The sequence below is a fragment of the Trichosurus vulpecula genome, chromosome 3 (assembly GCF_011100635.1).
Source record: "Trichosurus vulpecula isolate mTriVul1 chromosome 3, mTriVul1.pri, whole genome shotgun sequence".
NCBI lineage: Eukaryota > Metazoa > Chordata > Mammalia > Diprotodontia > Phalangeridae > Trichosurus > Trichosurus vulpecula.
In genome coordinates, this window is record NC_050575.1 from 223,804,546 (window position 1) to 223,821,116 (window position 16,571).

General features: G+C 36.4%; 1 protein-coding gene across 1 annotated transcript in view; it reads left to right on the forward strand.

Annotated features, from left to right (window-relative positions):
* The window catches only part of CRIM1 (cysteine rich transmembrane BMP regulator 1), a 248,835-nt gene that overhangs the window by 178,784 nt on the left and 53,480 nt on the right, over positions 1-16,571 (forward strand). The window contains exon 8 of the mRNA XM_036752195.1: positions 10,773-10,901. Coding sequence (XP_036608090.1) covers positions 10,773-10,901 — 129 coding nt within the window. The remainder of the gene's footprint in view (positions 1-10,772; positions 10,902-16,571) is intronic.

Sequence of the window (16,571 nt, forward strand, 5' to 3'; positions counted from 1 at the left end):
TTTTATCATTCATGGGAAACAGACTTTTTCCCTAAAGATTATCCCTCTTCATAGGAAACCAGTAAGCTCACAACCTCTTAGAAATGAAAAGTACCCTAGAGATCATCTAAACAGCCGTCCAGCCTGTTAGCTATCCTTTCCAGCTGTCTTGTCAGAAAATTTGATAACTTTTCCCTCCACACCTTTATTCATGTCATTGATAAAAATATCATACAGCGTAGCTCATCTGATGGGTCACCCCGTACATCTAGGGGAGACCCTGAAGAAGTTACTGCTGTGCATTCTTGTACACTTGGGTATTGTATAGCAATAAGGATCACATAGTTGAGAAAGCAGTATTGAATTTGTTTTTCGTCTTGACATTCGTCCTTCACGTTTTTGCTCCTTACCTTTACTTTCTCACTCTGTAAGAACAGAGAAATCAGATCTTTTTTAAAAAGCTTGTTAAGAATTGTATGTTAAATAAGAGTAAATAGGCTATGAGTAAGATCCTTAGGGCCTCCGCTTTGGAATAAAGTACATCTGTTTCAAATGAACAGAGTTCTTCTTTTGGGTACATGGCCCAGTTCCAGTGGGTTGGAATTACTAGAAGCCTGACCTTCCAGATAAGTGGGATGTTACTATATATACATGCCAAAGTGCCCATGACCTAAACCATGCAGCTATATAAAAACTCCTGCATTTATATTAATTCCTGTTTTCTTGTTTTCACCTTATTACTATAATAATATATCCATCTTTTTTGAATTCTATAAAATTGTGATTTTAAAGTAGTGATTTTTATAAAGCCATAATCCCTACATGATATATTCTAAATTCACTACAAATTAATAATAAAATTGAATTTGTAAATAGAACCCAAAGCATAGAAAAATCAGATTCTTCTTCATTCCCTTTTACTAAGTTGGGTGGATGTCTCGAGTCCTGACACTGAAAAATGACACTACAGAGTATGCTAAAGACTATTTAAAAGAAGCAGGTAGGTAGTGCAGTAGATAGACGATTGGACCTAGTGTCTGGAAGACCTGAGTTCAGATCCACCCTCAAGTACTTACAAACTGTGTGACTCTGGGCAAGTCACTGAACCTCTGTCTGCCTCAGCTTCCTTATATATGAAAAGAAAATAATAATGGCACCTTATGTCCCAAGGTTGTTATGAGGATGAAATGAGATAATATCTGTAAAGCTCTTTTTAGACCTTAAAGCAGTATATAAATGCTAGCTAAAAACTGTTTTAAAGGTTTTTTTAAAGATCTTTTTTACCTTCTAATGATATAATGATAATAGTCTTTTATCTGTGGCAAAGAAATAATACAAAGTAAATAATGGATAGAGGGCCAGTCTTGGAGTCAGGAAGACCTGGGCTCAAGTTTTACCGCTAACACATAGTAGTATGTGTATGTGTGTCTGTGTGTGTGTGAGAGAGAGACAGAGAGAGAGCCACTATGTGTAAGTCAATTAACCTATTAATGTCCTAGCCTACTTTATTGATCTACAAGTGCAGAATGAGTTTTTATGTCTGGGATTCTCCCATATGGATTAAATCACAGATCCAGGACAAAAGAAGAAAGAAAGAAATCAGCAGTGGCTGTTTTTCTGTTTCCTATAGTAAATATAATTGGATAGGAAAAAGTAAAGACAAAGGCCAAAAGTCCTTGGAAAAAGCATACAAAATGGATAAATAAATATAAAGTGAATATGGCTGCTTCTGTATTTGACTGTAACAAAGAACAACTCCAGGGAACATTTTTGAAACCTCTAATTTAAACTACGAACATTCATATAAATGCTGAAAGAAATTCTGAGCAGGGGAATGTTGTGATGAGAAAAATATAAAAGGGGAGGCAGGGTTGAGTAAAGGATAATGAAACATGTACAGGCTGAAAGAATTTGAAAATTCCAGTTACAGTGGTTCAGTTTCCATGGCTCAATGAGATTTAAACACACAAACTCTCATCCTGGGAATTCCCATTCTCAGATTAGGGGATTTTTATAGGATTCTTGTCCTCTTTCCATGTACAGCAATTTCCCTTACATAGCTTTATTTGGGAAAATGTCATCTTAATCATACAACAACCTCTTGCCTACAGTTATGCTGACATTTTTCTGACTCAGTATCAAATAGGTCATACTTAAACAGACATTGTGGTCAGAGAACCAAGTATGGAGATAGAATAAAGCAGATAAGCTGGCTCCTTAGGTTTTCTAGTAGCAAGTTTTATCACAGATCTGATAATCCTGGACAGGCTACAGACAATTGCCTAGCTTAGGTGAAGCCTGGTATATGTAGCTTTTAAGGTACTATATACACAGTGAGTGCAGCTTGGCAGACTCTTTAATTTTCTCATTCATTAGATGACCATGTAGCTTATCCAAATCCAGGAGAGATCATCATCAGGGAGAGATTGCATGAAATGTATCTGAAAATGAAACTTAACTTCACAGTATGCTTTCTTTCAATCAGTAAACATACCTAAGAAACCATAGAGAAAAGGTGTTATAAAAAAGACAAGATGCTACCAGAGCCAAAACAGTTAAGTAATGAAAAGGTTACTGAACCAGTCCAACTTTCTTGTTTCCTTTCTCTTATCTTGTAAAAGAGGTTTGAAAGTAAAACCTATTGTTTTAAAAAGTAAGAATCTGAGTTTCTGAAAAGTAAGGTCTTGGTTCCTACAAATCCATCTAAAGCAGACTAGGTATGGTGGAGAGGCTGAGACTTGAAGGATCACTAGAGTTTGAGAGTTCTTATATGCAGGAGCAGAGGATGACCGTTTCTTAGAAAGTGGTTAATATGTTAATGCTAATATAAGTTAATGCTAATAGTTTATATTCATAAGAAGTGGTCACTGAGAAGGTAAGGATACAAACAGCAGAAGATTAGACTGGAGATGGGCTGTTTGTTCACAACAGAGAGAGCCCTAGACTTTACATTGTAGCCAAAGACCAAAGTGTGGAGCTAACTGTACAATTGAAATCTATAGCCAGAGATAATGGTAGTAATGATACTCTAGTCAAAGTATCCGAACAGTTCTGAGGAATGTTCCTGGGCCCCAACTGGGAATTCCCCTCCTCTCCATCCCAGTTACTTAACATTTGTATGTGCCTTGTAACTTCCTAGGATTACGTTGATATATTCCTGCATGTAGTCCTGCATGGTACCCATGGGTATATTTTTTATGTAGGATTACCAACTCATGTTCTATCATCAGGCTCTCAGTGGTTCTTAGGGTTGCTTATCATATCAATAAATGTAGGACAGATTCCTGCATAGGGATAATATATAATTTGGGAAGAAATACAGGCAACTCTCCACCATTAGGATTACTAAAAAAAAAAAAAAGCTTGTCTCATGGATCAAAACAAAACTACTGGATCAGTAGAAAGACACTAAGTCATAGTTTTTGTCAAAAATTCTATAAGCTATGTTTCTTTCAAATGCAATTCAGCATTGTTCCATCATAGATCTACAGCTTCTCCATATGAGTAAAGTGAGGGCCAGGTCTCTGTGATTTTCCTAAGGTCTCACAGGTAGTAAACATCAGATGCAGCATCTAAACCCAAGTCGTCTGACTTCAGAGCCAATGTTTATGCCATTGTACTATGCTGTCTCCTAATATTGGGGATATACAGTTGGAAAAAATAGCACAGTCCCAGCTCTTAAGGAACATGCCATCTAGAACAGGCATGCATCAGATATACAAATAAATGTAATCTAAGCTTGAAAGCAAGAGAGTTCAAACATATATCTGTTGATGGAGGAATTATTTCTAAGATAGGGAGATCAAGGAAAACATAATGTAAAAATCAGCACATAAGTAAATTATTTAAGAAATTGCTCATTAAAGTAGAAAACAATACAATATATATTTTAAAATAACTAGTAATCAAAAGAGCTTTCTCATTGTTCTAACCTGTCCAAAAGATGGCCATACCATTTAGTGGGGTGATATAACTGATATGAGACACAGAAATTGGTAGTTGAACTATGCTGTTTTCCAGGTTTATAAGGTTACTCCCTTTGACTTCTCTGAGTGGTTATGCTAGTTAGCAATGAAATAGCCCAAAACAAGAAAAGTAGAAGGCCTGGATCATACGCAGTTAAGATTTCTATCTTCTGAATCACCAAATATCGATTGAATATACGTTCTTGCACTACAGTCTAGTATTGTGGATTTGGACTCAAGAAGCCTGGGGCTGATCTTATTAATATTCATTACCATTGCTTTGCTTTCCCAATTATTAAGTTGGGAAAGTACTATCCTGGGAATATCTGAGTCTCCTGAAAGAGCTATAAAAATACAAAGTGTTAGTGTTCGGAAATTTGATAGCTGATGGCTTCCTTCTTGAAAAAACTGGAGAAGCTAAATGAACTCTGAGTCTCAGAAATATGTTTACTGATAAGAGAGAAACTAGAGGTGCCTAGCATATATGATTTAAAGTTTTAAATAAAAGCAAACTAGTACTTGCTCACTTATGCTATTATATCTGAGTTTTTAATAGTGTTTAATAAGAACTTAGTAGCTGAGTTTCCCCAACTTAAGTCAGTGTTAAGACTTACTTTAGCCACGTTTTTTTTGTTTATTTGTTTTTTTATTGTATAAGGTTTCTTGGAGAATCCTTAAAGACCATTTGGCAGAATAACAAAGCTTGAGACATGGACCGGTCCCCTCATAGATGTTAGGGCAGGGAAACGCAAACTGGATATAGATGTAACAAACACCCATTTTTGTTCTTTATTGCTTCTAGGCTCAGAAAATATTTCTAGAATCCTTCTCCACAAAGAAGCTGTTCCAGGGTTCCCTTTAGAAATAGTTGTAGCCAAAGACAATGAATTCCTGCTGTTTCAAGCCTTCTTCCTTTGGAGGACTTTAAGGTATTTCTTTAATTCCTCAGCTGATTCAATACAAGATAAAATGGAATTTCAGGGTGATTCTTTAAGCAGTACTGCATTCAATTCCCAGATTTATTTAGCCCTAAAAGGAAAAACACTGTTGATAGTAGAGATTGCGACCCCAAATTATTTCTCAACTGGGATAAGCAATCCATTGTCACCTCTCTGTTCATCTAAATCAGTGGTGGCTATTTTCTTTGCTCTAGGCAACACACATCAGTATGCAGTCATGTTTCGTGCCTCCAAAAGTCTCAGTAGAATCTATTTTGAACTGATAATCTCCAGGAAAAAAACAACTTTATTTATGGAGAAAAGATGATAAAAATCTCCCATTCCAGAAAGTTATATGCTCTCTGATGAGATTAGTACAATATGTATGTTCTCCCAGGGCTATTATATGAGCATAAAAATCCGGGAGAGGAAATTATCACTGGGATTTCAAGCAATTATTTATGTGGGAATTAGGTCTTTTCATTCCTCAGAGCAAGGCCATATAGACCAGTGAGATTTTGCCCACTGATAATCTAACATTCTCTGTGAGACATGTGAAATAGCATGGTTTTCCCTTCTCTCAAGAAAACAAAATGCATTTTTTTATCCACAGTTTATACCTAAATAGAACTTCTTCAAGCTACTTTGGATCAGAACCAATCAGAATAATTTAAAGTGAATTCTAACAATATTCACCAAAGTTCTCTGACAGCTCATTGTTGTTACATGGAAATGATTTAAGGATCCACAGGCTCATGCCAGTGGATCGCAGATAGGCTTCAAGTGTGAAGCTGACATGGGCTATATGTCCAAGGACATATCACTTACTTGAATTGAGAGAGACTTGCCACCAAGTTGGTTTTGGTGTGATCATTTTCTCAAAGACATCTCTTAAGTTATAAAGAGCTCACACACTATCTATGCTGACAAAATGCCAAATGCTCAAGGTATTGCAGAATGACGATCAGCGATGACTATTCCTTCTTGGAAATATCTCTACCCTTTTCAAAAACTGTCTTTGAAGAACTCCATTAAACATTCCACTGGCTCTAGCTCACTCCTGAGGCTATAAAGATCCAAAACTTGAATAATTATCATTGGAAACACAAAGTACCAAAGAGTTGTCTCGTCTTTGTTATTTAGAACTTTATATTGCATTCAGTAGTTTCACTGTATTTTTTTTCCAAAAGTACTTTAAAAAAAGCACTCTTATTCCTGAATAGTAAGCAGCATTGCCAAGTTCTGAAGGCTAAAAGTTGGACTTGAAGACAAACACAGACTTAACTCTGTTCTATGCCAGTGTGATTAAACTGGTTCAATAGTTGATGGATCATTTTGTATTTCTGTTGTAATTTTGTTCTTATGGACACGTAGCTAGTATAGATGTGGCCTAAAATTGTAGGAGGAAATAAGGTACAGAAAAGGGAAGATCAAAGATCATAAAAAATACATGAAAGTGAAACTAGTATCTCTCCTAGATGAAATAATAGAAGGCAACAACCAAGACTGCCTCCAAATCATGGCTTTTAGAGAATCGTCGAACTTTAAAAAGTGCTGAGTTAAGTGTTTGTTGTATGAATGAATGGGTGAAGGAATGAATGAACAACTGTTCCAATGACAACTACATCAAACATGTAGGAAACGTGCCATAGCATCTAAAAGAATTGGTTGACTTGCCGTTGGACCTATATTTCCCTACATAGATGTAGAATTTCCCTACAAAGAAAAAAAAGTATTGTTCCTTGAAAAGGGTGCTAGATTTGTTGTCAGTGCAAATGAGACCAAATCCCAGTTCTGCTATTTATTAACTGTATAAACTTGAGCTAGTCACTTTCTCTTTGTAAAATAGAGGTTAGACTATTCATCACCGCTAAGGTCCCTTCTAGTTATAAATCTGTGATCTTATAATACTTTCTTGCCAGATGTTACAAAAAAGATAATGTGAAAGTGTTTATAGCTAAGATGAATTATTAATATCATTATTTATAATTCTGGCTCTACTTAATTTGCAGGGAAACAACTTAGTCATTTCAGAGTTGATGGTTTCTACAAGTGACATATTTTGTTGAATTTGTCCCATGTTTTTAGAGGGAAAGCACTAGACAGGGAATCAGGAGACCTTAGTTTTAGTCTGAGTTTTGCTGGCTTTTTGACCTTGAGGCAAGGCGCTCTCCAGGCCCTGACTTCCTCACTCAAGAAAGGAGTGATTCTGTTACTCTGTGATTCTGTTAAGTCTTGAAGATACCTGTAGTATGAAATTTAAAGTTCACTTACACCTAATACAAGTGTTGGAGAATCCGAGTTTGAATCATAGTTCTGCCTCTTACTGCCACTATGGACTTGGGCAATATTTTAATGCAAGAAAATAAATTTTGCCCATTATACTAAATCATGGCATCCAGGGTTTAACTTGCACTACCTCAGAGTTAATAAACCTCATGGAGGTTACATATGTAGTAAGAATAACACTTGTAGAATTCATTTATTCAATAAATTTATTGAATATGGTGTGCTGGGTGCTATGGGTAATACAAAGAAGTATGGTCCTTTTTTATATATAGTTGTATATGTTGCTGGTTGGCTTAACTGGTTGAAGCATGGTGCTAATGGACTAGTGGTGTGGGACCCTCATGTCTGACAAATAACTTTGTTCTGTTTCAGTTCCACGTTGTAACCCTAATGCTAGGCAGCCATTTTACATTTGTGAACCAGTAGCCACAGGGGAACCAGAGAATAGCACAAATAAATCAATACCTTGTATAGAGGCACTTATTAAATCCTTACTAAATTTAATTGGACTGAATCATCACCACAACTGAACAGAATTCAAAAGTGACAAGAGAGCAGCAGCAGTATCATATTTGTATATAAGGGAGATAGGCTATATACTCAACTTAATTCTAGTCATTCTCTAAAAACAGTTTAATTTAATTACATTTCATTAAGCATGTATCACATGCATTGCAGTAGAGATACAAAGATCAGTAGGATGCCAGCCTTGCAGTCTTCCAGCAGGGAAAGAAATGTCCAGCTATCTATGACATAAGTAGGGTGACAGAGTATAAAAAAGAGGTCAACAACAACAGCAAAAAAGTTTGGGGCAGCTAGGAGGCGCAGTAAGTAGAGCATCGGCCCTGGAGTCAGGAGTACCTGAGTTCAAATTTGGCCTCAGACACTTGACACACCTACTAGTTGTGCAACCTTGGGCAAGCCACTTAACCCCAATTGCCCTGCCTTCCCCCTCAAAAAAAAAGAAATTCTAGAATTTCCCCCCTCAAAAAAAGGAGAGAGATAAGACAAAGATCATTTTAAAAGAGAATTGACTTTGACCTGGAGCAGAATGATTAGGACTTCATCCTGTGCAAGTCTTTTACGTTCTATAAAAATAGCAATCAATTCTACTCTGGATATTCTGATTTTTTTTTCTATGCATATTTATATTTATCTAAGTGTACACTTGTCCATGGTGTACTTTTTAAAAGATTTTGTGGGTGCCTTATAAAACCATATGGGCAAAAAAGGCCATCAAATACTATCTGATTTTTTTGTGCGGCTTGATACGTGGTATGTGTACCACAGGTACGTGTGTCTCTCAGTGTTCATAATAACAGAATTGAAAATAAAATGGTAATAGCCATAGCAATAATAGCCACCATTTATAATATGTAATATGCATATATATGTGTATGTGTGTATATATCTATATGTATATGTATATATCTGTACATATATGTGTGTGTGTGTGTGTATACATATACATACACACACACACGTAGTCTTAAGGTTTCCAAAGTGCTTTATATATGCAGGGTATCCCAGAAGTATGAATGTGGTTTTAAGTTAAAACTTCACTCAGACTTCTGGGACTTCTCAGACTTCTGTAAGGTTCTGGGAACCTTACAACAGTTCTGTGAGGTAGGTTCCATTTTTATCTCTATATTTAAAGATGTAGAAACTGACGCTGAGAGAGATTAAATGATTTGCTCAGGGTCATGAGGCTAGAAGCATCCAAGGAATGACTTGACTAAGGTCTTCTTGACTCCAAATCCAACATTGTATCCACTTGTGCTATGCAGAATCCCTGGTTCGGTGCTGTAGAATATAGAACTCTTTCTTTGCTGGGATAGGCTATGGTTTATGCTTCTTATCTTTTCATTAGGTTACTTTCAGAGTCTTGGGTTTCTAAACAGCAGGTAGCTTCCCAAGGGAATAGTGGCTTTGTGGCTGAAGGTTTGTGATCAGAAATTGCATCTCTGTCACTCTGATTGGTTAACAAAAAGATGATGAAAAACCCCTACATAATCCTAAGTAGGAAATCTTATCCAGTTGTAATGAATTTTAAGGCACTAGAGGAAAATGGTGACATTATATTTCACCTAAAATATGCTAAACACCACTTAAATCTAGCCAGTACCTCTTTGTGGAGGTTCCAAGTTATCCATTAGCTATCCCATCTTTACTTTGGTTTGAGGGGGTTATGTTAAATTACAGCACAGGAAAGTTGACCTAAAAACACAAGATATTGCTCAAAACATGCATGTTGTATTAAAAGCAAAGATTGTGTACTCTATAAATATTTTTACTGGTAGAGCACCAATAAATTAATTATTGTAATACACCATGGTAATTACAACCTGAAGAGATTTTAATAACTGTACCACATTAGAAAACTGAATAAAAAGCTCAAGATCTCCTTGTTCTTCCAACAATTACAGGTAAAATGCTATGAGCTTCTTAACCTCTTATTTTATTCCCCTTCCATGGGCACAGCTGATGAAACTTGAGAAGACATTATAAACTAATGGTTACTGTATTGGGTTGTGTCAGGAAACCACTGGTCTGTTCTATTCTCAGCCAGCTGCTGAGTTGCTGTGTAAATTTAGATAAGTCATTTATGTTCTCCGAACCTCATGTTTTCCATCTATTAAAAAAAGGTGTATAGACATTATGTTCTTGGTTCCTTCAGAGGCACATTATAAGGAATAACTTGCCATGTATAAAGTGCATGCATGGCATCTTTGGGGGGAAAGAAATTACATAAGTAAAATGCATTAGTATTATTTTGCCCTGGTCTCCTTGAGGATGCTCTTCAGAACCAGAAATTATAGGAATTTACCTCTTAACCAAATTGGATATTTTGGTTGATGTTTTCTACCTATCTGGAGACTTAACACCTAGTATGTCTTTTAAGGCACAGCATTCATTTTTATCACAGTTTCTGAATGAATCTTTTCCCAGCATCAGAAGGTTCTCCTGCTTCCCCCCAATATGAGAATAGGTGTTTTCTCTTCTTCCCAAAACCTCTACATTATATCATCACACTCTTTTGAACTCTGAGCACCATATACACTTCATCAACGTAATGTTATTTGTGTAGTTATATGGTTTGTAGAAAAAGAAAGACAGATGGTTATACTAATGGAGCTTTCAAAACTACCCTACTGAATACGTTAGAGACTATTTTCTTAGTTCCAGGGAAGTTGCTATGGAGGATGACAGAATAAATGATAGCTGGCATCATCAAGTCTTTTTTTTTCCTGAAGGAAAAAAAAAGTCTCCCTAACAGCAGAAAGAATAAACAGGTAAATGAATGAACTTTTGATCTTTCTCATCCACCTTTTATGACAGCTTCTATCGTCTAAGTTTCCTGTAGGGAGAACAAAGAACGTATACACAGACTCAAATATTAGTTACTAGCCCAGGCTCCTCATCTGTTCAAAAAGACGACATTGCTGAGCTGAAACAAGCTTTCTGAAAATCCTGGATAGGAAAGTTTGGGATTTTCCTTCGGCCACTTTGCCAGATTTCTTAGTATGCTATTTCAAGGTTAAATGTTACTGTATCAGGCTCTCATGTGTTTCAAGGATTTTTTTTTCTTTTTTACTCTTAGAACCATCATACATTACAGTTGATCCACCTGCTTGTGAGGTCTTATCTAACTGTACTCTGACAGAAAAGGATTGTATTTTCGGTTTCAAACTTGATCACAGTGGCTGCCGAATGTGTCAGTGCAAGAACAGTGAGTATGCAGAAAACTATGATTTTCTCAGGCCTAATATGATTTTGTCAAAGCATATTACATGGCTTAATCTCTTCCTCAATGTTGTTCATGACATTCCCTTGACAACGCCCAAATAGAAAAAGTCTTCCTAATCTACATAGATAAATATACACTCGTTTGTTAAAGGAAAAGGTACTTGGTTATTCTCCTAATGGCCATTCATAGGATTTCTGAAGCCAAAAAAGAAAAATCAGTCACACAATAATATTCTAGATCTTACTCAGTGCATGAATCTTCACTATTATTTCTCTGGGATATATTTGCCCAGCTTTTTCTTAAACATTTCCAGTGACATAGTACTCACTACCTCATTAAACACCCCATTCCACTTTTGAAAGCTCTTATTGTTCAAACATTTTTCTTATAATGAGTCTGACTTGCTTTAATTTCCACTCATTGTTTCAGTTGTCCCCTATAGAGCTTACCTTTCTCCCATGCCCCCCCCACTTAATTCTTATCTTCTTTACCATTTATACATAATTCAGTTGTTTTGTATTTTATATGGTTTCAAGTCTCCCATTGTGATCACTCACATTTGCATACATTCTAATCTGCTGGTGTTTCTCATAGCACCCAGTACTGAATACAGTGCCAAATGCTGTCAGAGCAATGCAAAGTACAGGGGAACCATAAACTTCCTTACCAAGATTACTAAACCAATTATTAAGGCATCCCAAGATTCTATGAATTGCTAGCAGCTACAACACACTGTTCGTCTTATAATGAACTTGCAGTCTATTAAAAACCCTAGATATTGTTCACATGAACTTCTGCCAACCCCAGGTTTTCCCTAGTCACACATCAAAAAAATGATGGTTTGGGTTTTTTTAACTTAAATGCAGGACTTTACATTTATCCCTATTAAGTTTAATCTTGTTTTCTTTAGTCCATCCTTCCAGCACATTAAGGTCTTTGTAAATCTTGATTCTGTCATCCAGTATTTCAGCTACTCCCCTTAAACGTGTCCTCTGAAAAATCTGATAAATGTGCCATAATTGTCTTTGTTCATATCATTTATGAGCTATTTGATATGCCCTGTGATATGTCACTGACAATCTCTCTCCAAATGTTCATTAATCCATTAGTCATGCCTGGGGTATAGTTGTTCTGTCAGTTATGCACCAACTTAGCAGTATCATCAAACAACCAGTTTCATTTTTCCATCTTATCCATAAGATCATAAAAGATTTTATCATATACCTTACTGAAATCAAGGGAAATTCTGTCTATAGTATTTTTCTAATCTACTTACCCTATACCCTATAAATCAGTATTGGTTCCTGGTGATCACTGATTTATTTTCTAAGTGCTGAATCCATTCCCAAATTTTATCAACCTCACTGGTCTGTTTCTAGAATCCACTATTTTCCCCTTTTTGTTCATATTAAGGAAATATCTGCCAATCTACAGTCTTCTGAAATTTTTCCCTTCTCCTTGATTTCTCAAAGATCATGGAAATTTAATGATCACTTTTAAAAGTGATTTCAGCATTGTGGAATGCAATTGAACTTGTCATATCTGCTTGATATGAGATACGTCTTTAGTAAAGACCATAATATTAAAAATCCTTCACATAGTTACAAATAAAAACAACCAACCAAATGGTGCCAAAAATAAATGCAGGAATTCCTTATAATTTATAGCTTTGAATTTTTCACTTTTAGATTTTTGTCTTTTGCCCCATCAACTTGTCATTGCTGTTGGTTTTCTGGTAATGCCAAACTATTGCCTATGCCCCTGCAGGGTAGATAGAGGAGGTCTTTCCTCATTGAGTAAATTAGGACCTTTGGGTAGAGACACTGATGCAAAAAAAAACAATTAAAAAACAGTGATCCTCCTTGGTTAGGCATTATTTGGAGCTAAACAGTTATCCAAAGGAGAGATTATCACCTAATAACAGATTCTCCCCTGACATAATGAGAAAATTTGAAAGATAATTGAGAAAAGAGCTAGCTTTGGAAAGAGACGTCAGCTTTTATATGTCTGAAACAAATCCCCTTTCGTCTATATTTATGCACAGTATAGCAGATTTGCAGACTTCCTTGTTGGCAGAGATCACTAGAACATATACCCAGTGAAAGCAGAGGGTCCCTTATACTTGGATCATACATAAGATATCAATGTATGCCAAGTTTCGGGGCAATACAAGAATGCCACATTCACAGTTAATCCCCTTGCCTGAAATTTATAGCTCTAGCTTAAGACAGGCATTCAAATGCCATCCAGAAAGAAGGAGTGTCTTCTAGAACTGTGCATTGGACATGGGTCCCTTGGCCCCGTGCTTCGGGCCCTAGTTTTGAAATGTAGCCTTATTATACCAAGCCCTTCATCATCCCTACTCTGAAGGCTATTAGAAAGGATTAGCAGTCTGTCATAATTTTATCTGACACCCAAGACCTAGTCACAAGTCATATGTCAGATTTCTAAATAGGAGTTTCTTTGCCATGTCCCACCAGGATTTCTTCACTGTCACCTTACACTTAACAAAAGAAGAGGGAGTGGGGGGTGGGGAGGGAAGAGAGGAGAGAAAGATGAAGAGCCAAGATTAAGACAGAGAAAGAGACAGAGACATTAACAGAAACAGAGGTAGCAAATATCATTAGCTATATCATCCAGAATTGGAGAAGAGGCGCATCTCCATGCTTTTCCAGTGAGCATGTGAGTTGCCACTAGAGACTTGCAAGCAGTGTTGGGAAACACACACACACACACACACACACACACACATAACACTTGTAATGCCCTAATAAGTGGCAGTCAGATAAGAAAACACTGCCAGTACCTCAATTCTAGTATTGCTAAGTTTCTGTAGTTAGGCAGCCTCAGTCTGGCTACCAAGAAATTCAGTGGAGGCTAGATAGTATTTAATCCTTAGAAACTCCTTCCTTCTTTTCTTTCACACCCTGCATGACTTCTTCTGTTCTTCCCATTGGCCTCAGCAAAAGCAGTTCCCTGTTGCCCTGCCTTCTTCCTTCTATTATTTTATGCCCTACCGTCTAACAGATCTAATTCTTGAAATTTCTCTTTCTTTCATACACTGACATATTAGAAGGTAAGCTCTTGGTGTCCAAGAATATTTCTTAATTTGTTACACACACACACACACACACACACACACACACACACACACACACACACCATATGATCACACCATATGATTGAAAACAACTGATTAATTTCATGAATCTTAGAGTTGATAAGCCCCTGAGGAGCTATCTCATATAACCCAAATACGAAATAGAATCCCTAATTACAGCATATCTAATAAATGGTCCTCCATCCGCTGCTTGAAGACATTCAATAAGGGGAAAACTATCACCTTCCATACATTTAGGTGCCTGTAATTGTTAGGATATTTCTCCTGACAAGCCTAATTTTTCCTCTTTTCAATTTCCACCCATTGCAAACCTTTGAGTTCTACTTTGCTACACAAATACGAGTTTTTCATCATTGTTCCTGAATTTGCCATTTATGCTTCCACTTGCCACAGTTGTATAGTCAGTAGCCCAAACCATTTTATAATTAAAAGACTTTAGAGATTAGACTTGTCTTTGAATACATGATAGATTGCTCAAAATTTTGTGTTCCAATTTCACTCATGATTTTAAAAAATACTAAATATTAAATCAAAGTAATGCCCCATCACAGAGGTATTGTTAAGCTCTTGGAATCAATAACATCCAAGTGCAAACTTTGTTTTGATTCTCCTTCCTTTTCTGACGGACAAAATTTCTACTTATTTCTCAAATCACATGAACATCTGTACACTGAAGTTTAGTCACGGTCATCACTCCCCACAATGCTACTATGAGATGGTAAGAAATGCAGACCTACTGTTTAGGAGAGTAAATGTCTCTATCTTGAGTAGAGATGGAGTTGTCACTGTTCCAGTCATTTGCCTGGAACAAGCGTTTGCCATTATTCGTGCCTTTCTTTTCAATGGCAGGGTTCCTGATGGTGCATTAAACAAGGGTGCAGTCAAAAATGCATTCTAGGTACACTGCCTAAATTAGCAGTGAGCATCAGGCCCTCTCAATTCTGAGAAATTCACAGACTGACCATTTTCACAGAAATGAAAAAGAAAAGTCCCTTTCTGCCACATTTAGAGTCAACAAGGGGAAACAGGTAAACACTATTCACCCTAGCAGAGGAAGGTAAAGATCTCAATAACATAACTAAAGACAAGCAACTATGAGTACTTCTGGCACATGATGACAAGCACCCAACAGTTGAAATCTAACCTTGTAGAAACATGTACTTTAAAAATATGCAGAAAGTACATGACAAAAAATAGGCTTTTGTCTGAACATACTTGTAGTCCTATTTATTTGGGTTTTTTTTACCTGTAACAAATAGCATTCTTGTAAGACAGTTAAAGAAAAAGAGGAGCCTGTGTTTTTCAGAGAATTTAATGCAATGCTGGCTTTCTCAGAACCAGAGAATCCAATAGAGAAAAGAAACAAGCATGACACTTTCAAGAACATATTTCACAGTGATACAGTTAGAGTTGGAAGAGATCTTGGATGCCATGGAGTCCAACCCCTTCATTTTACAGATGGTGAAACTGAGGCTGAGACAATTTAAGTCATTTGCCCAGAGTCATACTAGTAAGTGTCTGAGGTAGGATTTGAAGTCAGGTCTTCCTGACTCTAGGTCCAGTGCTCTATTTACTGCACCACCTAGTTGTATCTAGGTGATCCATAACGGAACTGAAATCATTGGAATATAGGAGTAAAGCAAATAGTAAAGAGAACTTATACTCCCTTTTCCAACCAGAACACCTGTTGCTGCTAGAAATTGGAATTACCTTCTTTAAAAGCAAAATATTAAATATAATAATAATATAAAAATATTAAAATAATGAGTTTTAATTTGGCAAAACTATGCTTTGGTATAGGAGTTACTGAAACTTGTTAAAATGAGAGGTGAAAGGAAAAAGCTCAGGATTGTCATCACTTCTCCTAAAAATGAAATCTACCCAAATAACTAGACAGTGCCACCCAAATGTATCATTTTGCTTCTACCTCATTATAACTCTTGGCCACTTTCCAAACTCCCAAGTACTGGTTAGTGCCATCATGCCAGCTCCCTCCATGTTATTTCATCAATACCTTCTCAACATGAAATCACGAGAAGGCAAGAAATAAATGAAGACACACTTTTAAAGAAAGCTAATGTCTCTTATCTCTAGAAAAGAGGGAACTGACTGTCTCTTGGACTGATGTCTTTCATGATATTTTCATCTTTGTGCTTTTTCATTTTCTTACAGTGATCTTAGTAAAATTGAAAGCTGTTTTAAGAGATCACTAATGTCTCTGAAATATTATGCACCTTCCTTTAAATGGATTTCTCCTGAGGTGCTCTTAAACTTTCTAAACTTTTATATGCCCTTCCTCTAGTCTTCTTTGACCTATTTTAAAATGTGCTGAATTTTTTTTCCCATTCACCTGTTCCATTTGCTAAGACTTTTTGCTTACCTTTGATAGAAATTCCATGTGAAATACTTGGAATGTAGACTACCTTCTTGTCTGTGTCATGTGAGCAATCAAGTGAGAATTTTCTCTGTGAGGTAAAAAGATGGCTAGACTAGTAGTATCCTAGAAACAGATTTATTCTTACATAGTAATG